This window comes from Dendronephthya gigantea, unplaced genomic scaffold (genome assembly GCF_004324835.1).
Source record: "Dendronephthya gigantea isolate DGI-Jeju-01 unplaced genomic scaffold, DenGig_1.0 000006F, whole genome shotgun sequence".
In the NCBI taxonomy this organism is placed as follows: Eukaryota; Metazoa; Cnidaria; class Anthozoa; order Malacalcyonacea; family Nephtheidae; genus Dendronephthya; species Dendronephthya gigantea.
In genome coordinates, this window is record NW_021163016.1 from 3,909,202 (window position 1) to 3,926,827 (window position 17,626).

Below are 17,626 nucleotides of genomic sequence, written 5' to 3' on the forward strand. Positions count from 1 at the left end.
TAACTGAATGCATACATCAGCCTTTAAAATTCTTTCAATTACTCAGATAAGACAAGATACGTCTTGAGTGATTTTCTATGTGGGTTCTCTGTTTTCTCATATACCTGTCATTGTCGCTACAACAAAGATTAGTTAACCAATGATATTCGATTTATCGTGCGGATATTAATTATTAACACCGGTTAATATCCTGCGGGCACTTCAACGAAGCAATCTTCTTGGCAACTGTCTCTCATGCAACCGGACAAAATTTTGAAAAAATAGAGTTCCTTGACTTGAAAAAGAGTCGCAGAAATGGGCTGGTTCTTGAGCCCGACGTTTCTGCTAATTCTTGGTGAGTAAAATTATTTGGCATGTGATTTGTAACTATATTTAAAAATGTGTCCCATCGCGTTCCGCAGGCATTTTATTCCATGCAGATGGCAAGCTTGCAATCTTCTTGCGTAGAGCGAAAAAGTGGTTCTTTCACAAGTGTAGAAAGAAATAAGTTGATATAAAAATGCTTGTTGAAAGTCGTAGAAAGAACAGTTTAGAATTACTGATAGAGTTATCCATCTAGTATAAATAAAGTTACATGCGAAGATGCTTTGTCTGAAAGTGACGGTAAACAATTGAGCTGGTCAGTTGAGGACGACTTTGACTGACCCAAAAAGGATGGAGGTGCAACGATAGCTTGCTAAACACAGATTTCCTGATCACTCAATAAGTCCTGAATGGATCTGTCTTTTGCAATAGCTATAACTTTTTTTTTGTAGTTTGTGTCTATGACGCCTGGGTGTTTTCCTTACAAAATTGTAAAGACGGAGAGGTTTGTTTCAATCTTTTTCCTTATATTGCATAAAAACTCAGTATGACCTGTCCAACTGCAAGTTTCCTTCGCTTGCATAAGTTTTAATTTACACATTTTATATACGGTTGTGTTTGCACGTATACACATAATTCATGCACGTAAAATTGTAAATCCTTAGATCTTCTGTCTAATAAACCATTCTACGAAAAAGATGCTGCTAGGAAGTATCGCAGTCAAGTCAATATGAAAAAGTGATGTGAATATTCTAAATACATTTTCTAAAATTAATTTTAGATGTTCTGTAAAGTTATTCGCGGATGTACAACTAAAAAAAAATGCGACGTAGCATTGGCAGATTTAGAACAAAAGAAAAAGGATTGTGTAGCGAAAAGTCTGGTAAGCAGTTACTGCATGACAAAGTCAATTATTTAAGAAAGCTATCTGAAAAATGCGTGACTTTCATATATACACTTCTTCTAAAATACATTTCTGAAATAATCTTAAAGGAAATGTTGTCGGTCTGTGGTAAGATGGCCAAATCTAGTTTTAAACCTCATTCTTCATAATTCATGTTTTAATGCGTTAGTATTAGAACGAGAATTACGAAGGAGATATGATCTGTTAAAATTTTGCTCTGTTGTTTAGATATTTTGTGAAGCATTGAAAAATTGTACAACAGCTGAGAAATGCGCGGAGGGGGTTCCAACGTCACAACGACCAAGTCAACCACGTCATAATCAGTGTCAAAATGGAGAGGTTGGTTTCTCGTGAAATAAAAATATATCATCCTGAAAAAAAATAACGCTAAACAATATTTGATGTAATGTATTGGCCGCTATACAGAACTATTAAATGAAGATGTTTCGAAGTGTTAATTATGATTTTATTTAATCTTTGAATTTATTTATTTATTAGATGTTTTGCAAGGCAACTGGAGGATGTACAACTCAGGAGAAATGTTTTGGCCCAACTCTTCGTCCGTCTGGAACACCTCCGAGCTGTGAAACCGGCCAAGTACGGATAACTAAAAGTGAAATCATTTCTATTCATGGTTAATATTCCCCACTAACTTTCTTTTGTTGAATTCGTATCTAGATCTTCTGTCCCATGAATAAATCTTGTACTTCGAAAGAGATGTGCGATAAAGCTTGTCCAGATGGCCAGGTCTGTATGCGAGGAACTCTCAAAGTATAAAAAAAGTAATGTGAATATTCTAAACCCATTTCTAAAATTGATTTTAGATGTTCTGTAAAGTTATTCGCGGTTGTACAACTAAACAAAAATGCGACGCAGCATTGGCAGATTTGGAACAAAAGAAAAAGGATTGTGAAAAGAAAAGTCTCGTAAGTTTAATTTCCTCAACTTTCATTTACCAAGACAGCGATGACTAAAAACATCTGGAGTTGACTAACAACAAACATAATATCTTATCTGGTTTGGGTAATTTTGTTTTAAGGATAAAAATATTTTGTTAAACTTATAGATCTATTGCCCTCTCTACAAAAATTGTTCAGCCCCAAAGAATTGTCGAGAAGGCTCTTGGGACGATATACATCCTTATTGTGGAGATGACCAGGTAAGATTGATTTGGAAACAATAATCATCATTTGTTGTACTACAAAATAGAGACAATAGAGATTTTGAAAAGTCATCGGAGAAATAACTTTCAGGCTATGATTTTCATTGTTGGATCAACAAACTTTCTTTTGTCGAATTCGTATCTAGATCTTCTGTCCTATGAATAAATCTTGTACTACGAAAGAGATGTGCGATAAAGCTTGTCCAGATGGCCAGGTCTGTATGCGAGGAACTCTCAGAGTATAAAAAAAGTAATGTGAATATTCTAAACCCATTTCTAAAATTAATTTCAGATATTTTGCAAAGTTATTCGCGGATGTACAACTAAACAAAAATGCGACGCAGAATTGGCAGATTTGGAACAAAAGAAAAAGGATTGTGAAAAGAAAAGTCTCGTAAGTTTTCTTCAACTTTCATTTACCAAGACAGCGATGACTAAAAACAACTGGAGTTGACTAACAACAAACATAATATCTGGTTTGGGTAATTTTGTTTTGAGAAAAAAAATATTTTGTTAAATTTATAGATCTATTGCCCCCTCTACAAAAATTGTTCAGCCCCAAAGAATTGTCGAGAAGGCTCTTGGGACGATATACGTCCTTATTGTGGAGATGACCAGGTAAGATTGATTTTGAAACAATAATCTTCATTTGTTGTACTACAAAATAGAGACAATAGAGATTTTGAAAAGTCATCGGAGAAATAACTTTCAGGCTACGATTTTCATTGTTGGATCGACTAACTTTCTTTTGTCGAATTCGTATCTAGATCTTCTGTCCCATGAATAAATCTTGTACTACGAAAGAGATGTGCGATAAAGCTTGTCCAGATGGCCAGGTCTGTGTGCAAGGAACTCTCAGAGTATAGAAAAGTAATGTGAATATTCTGAACACATTTCTAAAATTTATTTCAGATATTTTGCAAAGTTATTCGCGGTTGTACAACTAAACAAAAATGCGACGCAGCATTGGCAGATTTAGAACAAAAGAAAAAGGATTGTGAAAAGAAAAATCTCGTAAGTTTTCTTCAACTTTCATTTACCAAGACAGCGACAACTAAAAACAACTGGAGTTGAATAAAAAGAAACATAATATCTGGTTTGGGTAATTTTGTTTTGAGAAAAAAAATATTTTGTTAAATTTATAGATCTATTGCCTCCTCTACAAAAATTGTTCAGCCCCAAAGAATTGTCGAGAAGTCCCTTGGTACGATATACGTCCTGATTGTGGAGATGACCAGGTAATATCTGCTTTGGAGTAAAATGATCCATGGTAAGGGTGCATGAATAAACAATGGGTAACTGCATGATCAGGTAATACTGAACAAAATCTTATTCATAATCGACGTCTTCCTTATTTTCGATGATTGGTTTCTTCTCTTGGCAGAAAAGATGCAAAGACAAATGTATTGAGATAAAAGAAAAATGTGATTGTGGGGAGAATATGACTTATTGTGATTCAAAAGAAAGATGTATGCCAAAATGGAAGTTGAAAGACAGATTTGAATGTCCACCTGTGTGTCGTGGGAAAGCGGAGGTTTGTTTCATTCAGTTCATTATCACGATATCTTCATTTATTTAACGCTAAAAATGGTGCAGGTCCACGGTTTCTTAATGTAGTAAGACCATGCCCAATCGAAGATAATTTAGTCTTTGCTATACCCCCGTCTCTATTGACCGTATGTTAGCTGACTTTAAGCTCAATAACTATTATTCTTCCTAGCGTTACTGTCCGTTCTCAGAAAAATGTATTGGAAGAGACGAGTTATGCAAATGTCCAGACGACAAACCAGTAAGTCGCGATCTTTTTGCTGCAATTCCAAGGACGTCTTTTAGATGACAAAATATCAGCTTATAGGACACGTTTCTGGTCTTTCCGGATGCAGATGGATAATCTAATGTATAATTGAATTTCAGGTCGCTTGTGGAGTACTGAAAACATGCATTAATAGCACAGAAACATGCCCTTGTCCTAAAGACCACACCTTCTGTAAAAATATCTGGGGATGTTTACCAAAGGGAGAGAAATGTCCTTTATGTGAGAAAGGAGAGGTGGGAGGAATACTCAAATTTTGAAGAAGTCTTACTTTGTTATAGTATCAAGCATAATAAATTAAACTGAGTCATTTGTGTTGATTATCAGCCCAATAACGGGTTGAAGTATCTCATAGAACATGCTTATTTTTCTTAGAAATACTGTCTTTTCCGTGATCGTTGTATTTCTGGTGAAAAAGATTGTGGATGCCCGGCAGACACTGTGAGTATCTTTGGAGATCATGCAACAGTCACAGCTTGTCATGATATATGAAAAACTAAATGTTTAATACTCAGTTTTGCTTACCACGAGTCCAGTAGTTGGAAACTTAGAATGTTTTTCTCATACTTGGGTCGTTCTCCTAGAAATTCTGTCCATTTCGACGCGATCCTAAGATGCCAGCTTGCGCAAACATTACCGTTGATGAAGACGCATGTGACTGTTCGGATACCAAGGTCAGTATAACAAGAGTTTGCTTCAGTCTCACTGAAGACATCTTTTAACACGATAGTGATTGTTTGTTTTTTAATTTTTTCCTTAGAAAAAATGTTTGACTCAAATGCGATGTATTGACAAAGACGAGACATGCGCGTGTCCAGAAGGTCAAGAATATTGTCCAAGGAATGGAGAATGTGCAGCTGGAGGTTGCCGCAAAGATGATTGTTCTGAAGATGAGGTTGTTTACTGATAACATAAAAAAACTATGCATAATAATCACTGCGTATTCCGAGAAATATTGTTTTAAAATATTCGTTTATCATTGATAACCCTGTAGAAGGACTAATGTAGCTCGGTCGAGACGCATGTCGAAAAAGCTTATTTTTATACTTGTGTTGAATGTTTAGATATTTTGCAAGGCGACTGGAGAATGTACAACGCGGGAGAAATGTCCTGGTCCTCCAACCCTTCGTCCGTCTGGACCACCCCCGAACTGTAAAAAAGGCGAAGTAAGGATGGTTATGTTATATTCTTTCTCGAAAATTAATTGAATCGTGATAAGGTGGCCAAGACAGTTCGTAGCTAAAGATATTTGGAATTATTTATTTTTCATAACAGCGTCTTGCGTTTAACGTTGATTTCATGCTGATTTCAACGAGAATTGCAAAGGATAGGTCTACTAAAAAATGTTTTTCTTTTGTTTAGATATTTTGCAAAGCATTAAGAGTTTGTACAACAGCTAAGAAATGCGCAAATGAAGGTCCGTTAACACGTCAACCCAGTTTATCGAGTGATCCGTGTCCAAAAGGAGAGGTTGGTTATTTTAATCACGTTGTTCTGTGCAAATATCCTGGAATAAATGACACAAAACAATAATTGATGTAACTTTTAATCAAATTGATATTACACACGCTAGTGCTGTGCATGTGTTTATTTTCAAATACTATGAATGTTTTTTTTCGATTTTAGGCGTCTTGCGTGCCAAAATCTTCAAAACGTCCCCCGATCTCTAAGAAACCTCTCCCGATCTCTAGAAAACCTCTCCCGATCTCTATAAAACCTCTCCCGATCTCTAGAAAACCTCTCCCGATCTCTATAAAACCTCTCCCGATCTCTGAAAAACCTCTTCCGATCTCTAAAAAACCTCCCAAAGACAAAAATAATTACTTCTTTCTTGGTACCATACATGGCAACATTGCTGAAGAGCATAATCGTGGTTTTGTCCTTGGAGAGCGTCTGAAATTTAAGGAGGCTTTATTTGAAGGAACACTAGGTAATGTCGATGGTCGTTGGCAGATGAAGAAGAGTACCGTAGGAAGTCGTGCAAAAGCAACCTGGAGTTCTGTTAAGAAAGGTAAATTGTTATTGTGATGATTGATATTCGTGGTCATGCTAAAAGCTTCGCCATGTAGAGATCTGTTTTAGCAGACGGTCTTGTCTGAGATCTAAGGTTGATTCAATAAATCAACTGTTTTACTACTCCAGTTTTTATTTAGTTTTATCTATATTAATCTTTGCTTTATTTCTCAGTATTTGTTGTGTAATTTTTTACAATATATTTACAATATTTTTTCTCCCCAGGAGTCAAGATCTCTCTAAGAGACAGCATCAGGTTTCTTCCGGCCAACTTTTCAGTTCATGGTTTTGAAGGTGTGGAAGTGAAAATTAACGATCAATCAAAATACTTTGGTATAATAATCCTCCCCTGCATTGTTCCAAAACTTCAAGTGAAGAAAGAATTATCAGGTATGATTCGGTGATTTTAATCGATTTGATTCGTATAATTTCATAAAATATGTGTCAACTAGCCTGTAGAAAAACTTTATAACAACTCTCAGCCATTCTTAAGCAATTAATAAACACAATTTATGCTAAACTTATTTTCTTTCTAGCGACGGAGGAAGAGCTTTTGAAATTCAATTTTGATGATGTTTTTTCTGTCACTCGAAAGCCACTCAAAAATCTTGTATCAAACCTTGTTGATGAATACAACGAGTTTGTGCCTAATAAAACACTTGATGAATACGCCAAGATGTTGAAAGCTTCCTCTGTTGGCTCAAACCTCGGCATTATGGTCATGTTGAATAGTAAACATATGTTAATGGAACAGAAAGAGGAACTTGATAAAGACGGGTTTTCTGATAAACGACTACTACCAATATTGTAAGTATTTACACAACAGTTGCGGCAAAAATTAGTCGTATTTACAACCAAGAGCTCCACCCAGCTCCTCGATGGAACTTAAGTGGGCAACCAAATGATTATGTTTATTTCTCTTCAGTCCAAAGAGATTTGATGTTGGAAGTAAGCTGGCGTTTCGACCTGCAAAAGATGAAACTGGTATAGTCAAAATCATTGTCTTCCCTGTTGATTTACCGCCAGAGAGCAAAGAATTCAAGTGAGTTGAGAATATTAGATTTTGAAAAAAACCCAGCAATTGTACTGACGTAAGAAGCAAGAGCTTCAATTTGCTGAAGGTATATAAATGACGTTATTCAGTTCATATCATAATTTTTCTTAGAAATTCTTGTGGTGTTGGAAAAGGAGTGGAGCTTATTATCAACATTGCCAATGTGAATGACAGACCAATGCCTCGTCCCATCGATCCTAGAAACCCAAAGAAACTAAGGATTATTGTTGATGCACCCCCCCTGCCTCATAAACTGGAAAACGATTTGGCAAATGAAGGATTTCCGGTTGGAAAATTCGCAGGGAAAGGTATAAATTTTATAAAATTTGACTATATAACGACACCAATGCAATCATTACTAAATTAATGATGGTGCGACTGCACCGATCTATTTTTTTAACGCAAAGTGCATAAATATTTTAGCTGGCACTGACGCAGACGGTGATAGCCTCGGGATTGCTGTGGTGAAGGGAGGAAGATCTGAAATCGGACAATGGCAATATCGTGATAAAAATGACGTTTGGCAGAACATTCAGATGGCTGTAAATGTTAACAATAAAGGAACAATTGAAGGCGACCAAGCAGAACTGCTTTTTTTGACACCTGCTCGAAAGATAAGATTTAAACCAGCAAAAAACAATTCAGTTTGGCGCGAACGTGAAGCATTGAGGACTATGTTACGTTTTCTTTTGTGGGATCAATCTGACGGTTTGGAATCTGGACTTCATAACATCTCTTGGAAAGGTTTGTGTCTGATAACCAAGACAAATACTCAGCAGTTGCAAGTCGATGAAAACGTTTCAATCTAAGTCCATAGCCCGTTGTTAACATCTTAAGACCTCTATTGACGACCGTATGCAAGATAGCGAAATATGACACGAACAGAAACTTGATTAATTTATTTTAAGAACGCTTTTTTAACAAATAAATGAAGTCATGTTCAATTTTATTGCAGGAAGCAGTTCTCTCAGTTCTCAACTCTTAACTACATTTATGAAGATAAAAGGCTGTGACGGTCGTCCCGGTTCTGGTTTGACTGAGAATGAATGTGGTGAATGTGGGAAGAAAACTTGTGTGAAATGTGATGGTCGTACCGACTCTGATGCGGTTTGGAACGAATGTAAAATATGTGTGCTTGGTAGCACAGGCAAAAATATATCTGCTGGGAAAGATTGCCGAGGAATTTGTAAGGGATCCTTCATCATGCATAAAAAATGCAAGAAATGTGTATCCAAAGGAAAGCAGGTGATTAACGTCCTAATATATCTCTGATTATCCCAGGTAGTCTGCGATCAATGCACTCACTTGCCCCTGGTGTATTTCGTCAGCATGAAAACTAGAATAAGAATATTGTTTTGAAATCTATTTTAGGTAACTGATTGCAGTGGAACGTGTCTTGGCACAAAGAGAATGCAACGTTGTAAAGTATGTTCACATGACAAGAAGGCGGGTGAAGATGCCTGTGGCGTGTGTGGGGGAGATAATTCAACATGTGTTGGATGTGATAATGTGCCTAATAGTAAGAAAAAATGGGATAGATGCAATAATTGCTTGGATCCAGAATCACCACAGTTTAACAAAGGTAAAAAATAATTTGCTATATGATTTCCGTACATGAAGTCTTCATCATGTCGTCCGGAACTCGGATATCCTCGGATGTACAGAGCGCATTGGATGTGCATAATATCAAACATCATACCATTCATACCATCAACACATCATACTGTATACCATCAACACATCATACTGTATACCATCAACACATCATACTGTATACCATCAACACATCATACTGTATACCATCAACACATCATACTGTATACCATCAACACATCATACTGTATACCATCAACCGCATACCATGCATCCCTAACATACACCACAATGATGATATACTGTAACATAACAACATGCACATCCGTATTTATATTCATAGGTTGTATTAAGTTGGGAGCAATTTCACCAAAATCTCATGAAACTGGCAAAAAGATAGTTTACAAAATTAAAGCAAGTGGTTTCTCAGAAAGTGGCGCAACTTGTGAGCTCCGTCTTGGCGACGTCCGCGTTCCATTACAAGTATCGGTGAAATCTTTGCAACTAACAGCTGAAAAAGTTGATAAACCTGGAGTTTATGACCTAGTATGTACGATCTCTGGGAAGGAATATGCTTTGCAGAAAGCAGTCACTGTTCTTCGTGAAAAAATCATTGTCTCCAGGGTTGATCCAAGAGAAGTCGACGTTGATAGTGAGGAAATTAAACAAGTTACAATAACTGGACAGGGTTTTATGGATTCTCAGGCACTTTCTTGTATATACAGCGATGGTTCTGGCCGAAAACACGAGTCACTTCCAGCAATATTTGTCAGTCCTACTGAATGCAAATGTAATGTTAGCAGAAAACAAAGCCGAAAAATTAAAATTTCTATCACATTTGACCGAAACGAAGGTATTTCGAAGTCTTACGTGGAAGTTATAGTGCAAGACGAAGCCGTAAATATCATGAGGTACACACTAAACAATCGAGCCAAGACGATTTCTATAATCTTTGAAAGAGAAGTGAAAAATATCCGTGGATGTGAGAAAATCTTTAATGAAGCTACGATGAAAAAGCTAAAAGATTTGGCAGGGAAGCGGAAAATTTCTTGTAATTTCAAGAAAGCAAACGAGCTGTATATTCGTATACCTGGGGCTGCAATTGATGAAGGTAATCTACTCTAGTTTAGCTTTATTCAGCGTTAATGCAATGCTTACCGCTGACGACAATATAGTGCGCACTCTTTTATCAAGATATCACGATTATTTTCTTTTTCAGACCTTCGACTCGTTTTCAAAAATGACGTCATCAAGGCGGGAAAGGGATTCAGCCGACCTTCAGGGGAACTCACTGTCACTGTTAAAGCTCCACCGAAAGAGATCCCGACTGCAGTTATAACAGGCCCGGAAGAAGTTGGCTCAAGTCATGGGATTAGAATCACTGCCAAAAACTCGAAAAACACCGGCAAACGTTATAATTGCAGTTGGCAGTTCAGTATTGAAGGAGTTGATGATGAAAGTAGCTTGAGCAGTGAGGTTAAAGCCGACTTGCGTTCGCTCCGAGTTCTATTTAAAGATCGATGTATGTTCAAGATTTCAAAGACCAACGTTCTTGCAGGGTATACGTATGTATTGACACTTGTTGTGTCAAACGGACAAGTCTCAAGTCCTGAGGCACAACATAGCATACGACGTTCAAACAAGGAAATTCCTTCTGTAAGATTTATCACCAAAGCCACTGTTTTTGATATGAGACGAGCAAAGTTTCGCATAAAGGTTGTAGCCAAAATACCAGAGGGTATTAAAGATTCAAAACTACAATACTCTTGGAGTTGTGATCCTATGGTCGAATTATTAATTAGTAATAAACCGGAACTAATACTATTATCCAGGTTAGTGAAAGTTTTTATTGTAGTAATTGCATTGATGCAACATAAAATGTTTGTTTTAACGTATTAAATTAGTTTGTTTAATATATTTCAGGGATTTGGATTGCGGTGTACAATACCGATGTTCTATTAGCGTTTATCCTGACAGCAATCCGGATTTGCAAGGTACCTGTTTCTATAACTTCCCTCCTCCCATCTCGTATAATCTCTTCTGTTATCTCTGCTTAGTTTCAAATCTCTTTTATTCATTTCTTTAGTTGAATTGACCTACAACATCACAACGAAAGCTTCAGATTTGGTGTACACAATAAGAGGAGGTGACCGAACTGTTCCCTCTGGTGGTGATTTCAAACTAAAAGCCAGGTATTTATATTTTTTTTTTGTCATTCTATCATCTTCCAACCTCGAAAGATGCGTTCTTTCTTTACAGAAAAATAAGTAAACCGGAATGTGTTGGGAAATTGAGATACATTTTCTCATGTGTTGATGACGATGACATGCCGTGTCTGGTGAAAACCAAGGATGGAAAATATGAATTAATGAATGACACTGATCGTGATACTCTTAACATGAAGGCAAACCTATTTGAATCAAACAAAACGTAAGTATGAATAATATAACTAATAGATCATGTAAACTGCGGAGAAACTGCTGAAATATGCAGTGTGATCCCAAACAGAACGTCTTACTAACCAATATGATTGTGTCTTCCTGCGACAAACAGTAAAACTATTCATGAACTTGAAGCATGATTTTTCTTTTTTTTCTATAATATTCAGCTACACCTTCAAGCTTGCCGTCTTCGGAGGAACTTATAAAAGTGAGTCATCAGTAAAAGTCACAATTGCTCCGGGAACTCCACCCACAGTTACGATTAAAAAACCCAAGGATGGAAAAAAGCCTATCGTCATTGTTTTTATCAAGTCGTCTTCAAATTCACCAATATCGTTCAACTGTGAAGGTGTTGTTGAGTCAGGTGAGTATTTCACTCTCGTTCGCTGTGGTTGTGGCTGAGAATGACTGAGAATGACTGAGAATGTGGTAACATAAATACATTTGTTCAAGGATTAATCGCAATATTTCACCTCACTTTGCAAAGAAATAAGCTGAAAATAGAACAGGAAAAATGGAATTCTTTATTTATTCTTACAGGATATGGCTTCATTGATTTCCAAGACAAGAGCAAAGTTCGAGGAAATTCACGCGGGGAGAATATGGTTTTTAGACGACGAAGATTGAAATTGGCATTGAAAGACTTAGCACCTGGTGTGACGTATAAAATAAGATGTCGCGCATATCACATTGACGCCCCTGATGAAGTTGGAGAGAGCACGTCATTGATTGATACTCCCAGTCCACCTCAGGGAGGTGAGATTACAGCAAATTTGTGATAGTCCTATATTAACTAGCATATATTAACTATCATATATTAACCATCATATGTTAACTATCGTAAACTAACTGTCATGTATTAAAAGTCATATACTAACTGTCATATATTAATTATAATATATTAACTGCGCTATAATAATTATCACTCTGTGTTTTTAGGCTTACTGACAGCCGAACCTGCTGAGGGTATTTCTTCAGAAACATCATTCAGTATTGTTGCAGAAGAATTCATTAGCAATTCATCCATTTCCTACAGTTTTTACACCGAAAACAAAAAAGGAGAACGTATGTTGCTCGGTAAGTTCTACTAAATGTCCTTGTGACGACTTATTTAGAATATTTAGAAATATCTTCTCATTGTGAGATGGCCTCTATTAATTAAGCAGTACTTTGAAGAAGCGATTTAATAATCTTTCTCATTTGTTAATTAGTATCAAACACCGAAGCTTCAGTAGAGTTTCAAATGCCACCAGGAGAAGATAATGATGATTATGATCTTATTATTGTTGTTGTTGCCTCAAACGAGTTTGGAAAATCTGAGTCTAGAACCAATATTAAAAGCCGTCCTAAACAACTTAACACGAGCGATTTCGAGAGTTTTGAGGAGACGATGACGAACTACGAGAACGAGGGCGACAAGACAGCTCTTGTCGTGTTTGCCCTTAGTGTTGCATCCACTGCTAAAGTAAGTAAATTATTTTTCAAATAATCATGATATTAGTGTTTTGTATTATGCAAGATACCGACCTCAAATTATAATAAAAAGTAAGTATATTTTTTATGTCTTATCTCTTATACATTAGTCTTATATATTTTTCATTTTTAGGGTCAAGAAAAAGTTAAAGGTAAAACTAGTTCATTTTTTGCCTTATTTTCGACCTTCAGGAAGAAAAGTGTTTTATTGTGTCTTTAATTTGACTTATTCATGTTTCGCAGACAAAGTGAATGAACTTCAAGAAAACACTGCGCAAGTGCTGGTCGTTCTTTTGGCTGAAAAACGCAAAGAAGGGACCGCGGATGTAAAAGTCCTGTTTGCCCTCGCCAGAAATACCAAACCTCAAAACGAAGACACAAAAAAAGCTTTGGCGGATGAAGTGAGTGGTGCCGTCGAGGAGACAGTCTCTAAAACAGTGAAACGCCGAGATGATTTTGAGAAGACTGGTGGCAAGTCGCGACGAAGACGTGCCGTTGAAGAAGAGAGTGGTGATGATGACGATGACGATGCAGGAATGTCCATTGATGAGGTGAATAAAATACGGTCCGGAAGATGTGATTGAACCAATTGATTATTGGTTTTTAAGTGTTATTATATTGAATTAATAATTCCTAATTAATAATTTTTTTTATGAATTTTCAGATCGAAGACACTTTAGCAACATTTGAGAATCTCATTGATACATCAGTTGTAAACAACAACACTGAAAACTTTTTACAATCAGTTGATAGTCTCTTGATTAACATGTGTAAAGATCTGCCTTTGGGAGACACGTCTGTGGCGTTGTCGAATATTGCCATCCTCAAGACCGATATGAATTACTTGGATAATGCAGACGGAACATTCATAAATATGTCGTGTACCAACTGCTCAATGTTAAACCAAAGCGCACTTGTTAAGTTTGGCAGTGAGGTAAAATTCCACACTTTAATATACAGCTGTACAAATGCTCCAAATTGAATATTTCTAACACAGTAATCGTTGTCCCGCCCAGCCCTGATTCAATTACCCGAATCTCTATTTTGGTGAAAATACCGCTTCTCCATTGCACAAATAGATAAAACAGATGTACAACGAATGGAACTGTTCTGGAACGGATGAACTCTGCAATGGTCTGTGTGCAGCGATGGTCCAGTACCCTCATGATTTCATCACGGCTGTAAAATCTCCTGTGCGAATGAGTGATGTCTTGTTTCTTGAGTTGAAGAACCCGGAGACCCAGGACTTTATTCCAGTCAATATCTCGCAACCCATTCTCTTCCAAGTACCATTGCACGCTGGGTTTTCTGAAAGCAGCGGACACAAGGTATGATTGGCTATTCAGGATGGGGTTAGGATTTAAGTTAGGATTTAAGAGATTTGTCGTTATTCTGTCTATCATTTCACGAGTGATAAATTGTACAAAGCAGAATGGTCATCGAAAATGGATCATTTTGTAATTTCAGTGTGTGATCTGGAGTGAGAGCGAAGATCAGTGGTCAACATCAGGATGCCAAAGAACACGATCTTTTACTAAAGATGGCGTTGTCTTTGTTGAATGCAGCTGCACAAAACTTGGTTATATCACAATTCATGAGAGTGACGAACAGTTTATTACAACCACCAAAAAACCAACTACCCAACAACCTAATACTACCCAGGCTCCAACATCACAGCCAACTAACGGAAATAGAGTGACAGCCGCTAATGGTGCGTTATGTGGTATATTTCAATAAAACCGTTGAAAAACCATGTTAATATATATGATTCTATGTTCTCTAGAACGCCGTGTTGCCAAAGTTGAGTTCAAATTTGACGCAGATTACAAGGTTGTTGTTCGGGATGATGAGACAAAACAAAAACTATTGAACGTCATTGAAGATGAACTTGCTGATACGATGACGGTTGATCGCTCCATGATCTTAAACGTTACCATTACTCCTGGAAGTATCCTGGTCAAATTTATTCTTTTGGCCCCTGAAAAAAGTAAGTTGAAAGGATTAGATTGCTTGATAATGGCCAAATCTGATCTGATATCATTTGCTTGTCAGAGTTGTTTTACACGGATTACCTTTCGTTAACGTCCTTGGCAACACTCGCTCGTCAAAAATCTGAATTTTATCAAAAAACTTTTTAGATCCTGACATTGGTATGAATTATTCTTTGACCAAACTTCAATTCGCTGTCAACGATGGAAAATTTACAATTTTCTTCAACAATCAGCAACTGACAGGTGCGGTTAATTAATACTACACTGCTACACTCCTCTTATTACAAAAGACAGTTTATTGAACTCTACAGGAATGGTGACATCCACGTTTTGTTTGTAACAAATTATTCTCTTCTTGCTTAGCCGAGAATGGAACAATGAAGTATGTTCGCACGACCATGGCTGGCGTGACCCCGGATGAGACGAGTGCTAAGACCAAGTCTGAAGAAGTTGAAAGTAATTTGGTTGTCATTCTTGTTGTTGTATTTTGTGTACTTTTGATCGTCGTCATTATTGGAGTTCTCCTCTTCCGACGTCATCTTAGTCAGCAGACGAAGGTTTCACATGGAAATATCCAACAAGACGTTGCCATGACCGCTCAGAATGAAAACTACCAGGGATCTGTCGACAAGACTCCTGGGAACGCTGCACCACTGGAAGCACGCCTTTCTTCAGGTTATAACTAACCTTCGTTATAGAATAATGTTGAAGAAACCGAAATAGGAAACAGGCTATATACTTTAGCAAGGACATCCTTGTTGTCCACTCTCTGAAGAAAACCCAGTTTAATCGAGGTTATATCAGACAAAATCAACTGCAGGAAGTGAACTCAATGTATTGATGGTTTTTTATGCTATTTCTTTGCAGGGTCTTCAGGACAAGCCAGTCCTCGTCAAACAGCTGAGCTGCCTCATGTGGATTAACTCGCTGGCCTTGTAGTCCAATCTTTTTCATTATTTTGCACAGTCTTATCGTGCGCTATGTAACAAACTATATATATAACCATAAACTCTTTTTTATTGCATATATCCTTTTAAACGGATGCATGGCCGTTGAAAGCACCCACCTTTTTTGCAGGCGAATTTTATCGAAACTATTTGCAGTTGTTTTAGATTTTTACAATGTCTTTTTAAATTTTTTATCCTAGCTGACAAGTTTCTGACGCAAGATCTTTTTCTGATCTCTAAAATCTGTTCTTATCCTCGTGGCCTCATTGGCCTTGTAACTATTGTTCTAAAACTGAAAAAGTACTAAAGGTTTACTTAACTTTCTTATTTGTCAAAAACGCTACATTTTTTCAGGAAATAATTTCAGTTTTATGATTCCCAATTTTCATCACTATCACGTGGAACATTTCAGGTATGCGCAAATATTAAACAAACTAAACAAAAAAACTTTAAAGAAACAAAAACTAAACAAAAAAAACAAAGTATGCTATAATATATGATAGAATTACTTTGCATTGCATGTGTGTCTAATATCTTTATTGTATGCAACCATTTAACATATTATATAACCATTTAGAATATATCACACTTAAAGTATATAAAATATATACATTTAAGGTATATAACCATTTACAATATAAAACCATATGTTAATGCACTGTGATAATAATATTTGCATGAAGCTGATCTGGAATGTTGGATGTTGTAGTAAGAATTACCGAAAGGCTGAAATAAATGAGATCACACCCACATGCAACCACATTGACTACATTATATCTTTCTTTCTAAAGTTACAATAGTCTGCCATGGGCCACAATTCATATCCAATATTTTTCCATCAATGTTTTCAAAATATTCAACTACAGTGGGTCTGTTCCTATCTTGGTCATCTCCATGACCTAATTGACCATATTTCCCCCAGCCCCATGTCAATACACTTTGTCTTGGTTCTGACATCACAGCTCCAGAATGCCTTGCACCACAAGCAACATGGTTAACACTAACCTCTTGTGGAAAATCAACAATATAGGGTAATGTGTAAAATGTTTCGGGAACCTCTGGAGGAAGGCATGTAATCCCCAACTGTCCATGATTGTTCCAGCCCCATGCATAGATATCCCCAATATTACTCAATGCAAGTGAATGCCAGCCACCAGCACTCACTTGGTTCATATGAACACCAGTTAATGCATCAATAAGTCTAGGAATGGTTTCTTCATCAACACCACCATGACCAAGTTGCCCTCGAGTACCAATGCCAAAACTAAAGACATGTCCAGATGTTTTGTTTAATATTAATACATGTTCTTTTCCACAGCTGACTTCATCAACTTTTACTTTCATTTGTATTGGTGAAAAAAGCAAAGGTGAACTCTTTGAACTATCAATATTCATGTCCGTTTTTGATGAATATGCTTTGCCATTCTCATCAACAGTAATTGCATGCATTTGACCAACATCAGCACTTTTAAATTTCGTTTCATTCTCATAAACACTAGTTTTCCAATCACCATGCAAGTTTGAGATGACATGACACTTTCCTTCATTGCAAATTAACATCACTTTTTCCCAGTCAGCTTGGAGATTTAGGATTTTGCTGGGAATTGGTAAAAGCATGTTTTCCATAGCAGCAACTTTTTTCCCATTGAACCAACCATAAGCATGGACTTTGCCAGTCTTCTTACACAAATGAAAAATAGTTGACCAACATACACAGGTTGTGTCAAAAGTTGGGGAGCAATTTATCTTTATTGGACTGGTATAACTTAATTTACTTCCCAAACACTCATTCTCCTCTCTTGAGCTGTTTTGCTCTCTTGAAAAGCTGAAAAACTTTCCAAAACCAAAAAAATACTGTTCTTTTCTTTTTTTCACTCCTTCGACGTTCTCCATCTTGTATTTAGGCGCCTGCAATTTTACCTATACGGTGTG

The 17,626-nt window shown here is 36.7% G+C and overlaps 2 protein-coding genes across 2 annotated transcripts; one reads left to right on the forward strand and one right to left on the reverse strand.

The window, feature by feature from the left end:
• The first annotated feature begins 108 nt into the window (after positions 1–108).
• On the forward strand, positions 109–16,271 carry LOC114516639. Its single transcript, XM_028536166.1, has 48 exons — positions 109–334; positions 756–808; positions 1,085–1,186; positions 1,436–1,546; positions 1,706–1,804; positions 1,886–1,954; positions 2,032–2,133; positions 2,274–2,366; positions 2,516–2,584; positions 2,662–2,763; positions 2,895–2,987; positions 3,137–3,205; positions 3,282–3,383; positions 3,515–3,607; positions 3,754–3,903; positions 4,090–4,158; positions 4,284–4,418; positions 4,558–4,623; positions 4,767–4,856; positions 4,943–5,077; positions 5,247–5,348; positions 5,545–5,652; positions 5,809–6,193; positions 6,421–6,585; positions 6,732–7,002; positions 7,121–7,237; positions 7,361–7,557; positions 7,673–7,993; positions 8,205–8,494; positions 8,621–8,831; positions 9,186–9,953; positions 10,062–10,674; positions 10,766–10,836; positions 10,929–11,034; positions 11,102–11,272; positions 11,451–11,647; positions 11,824–12,039; positions 12,223–12,360; positions 12,495–12,748; positions 12,890–12,908; positions 13,000–13,307; positions 13,421–13,690; positions 13,836–14,084; positions 14,224–14,467; positions 14,540–14,743; positions 14,895–14,990; positions 15,111–15,422; positions 15,615–16,271. The coding sequence occupies exons 1-48, from the start codon at positions 295–297 to the stop codon at positions 15,668–15,670; spliced, it is 8,301 nt and encodes a 2,766-aa protein (XP_028391967.1). The 5' UTR covers positions 109–294; the 3' UTR covers positions 15,671–16,271.
• A 163-nt stretch (positions 16,272–16,434) lies between these two features.
• On the reverse strand, positions 16,435–17,577 carry LOC114516527 (RCC1 domain-containing protein 1-like). Its single transcript, XM_028536046.1, has one exon. The coding sequence runs from the start codon at positions 17,318–17,320 to the stop codon at positions 16,466–16,468; it is 855 nt and encodes a 284-aa protein (XP_028391847.1). The 5' UTR covers positions 17,321–17,577; the 3' UTR covers positions 16,435–16,465.
• Positions 17,578–17,626: the final 49 nt, after the last annotated feature.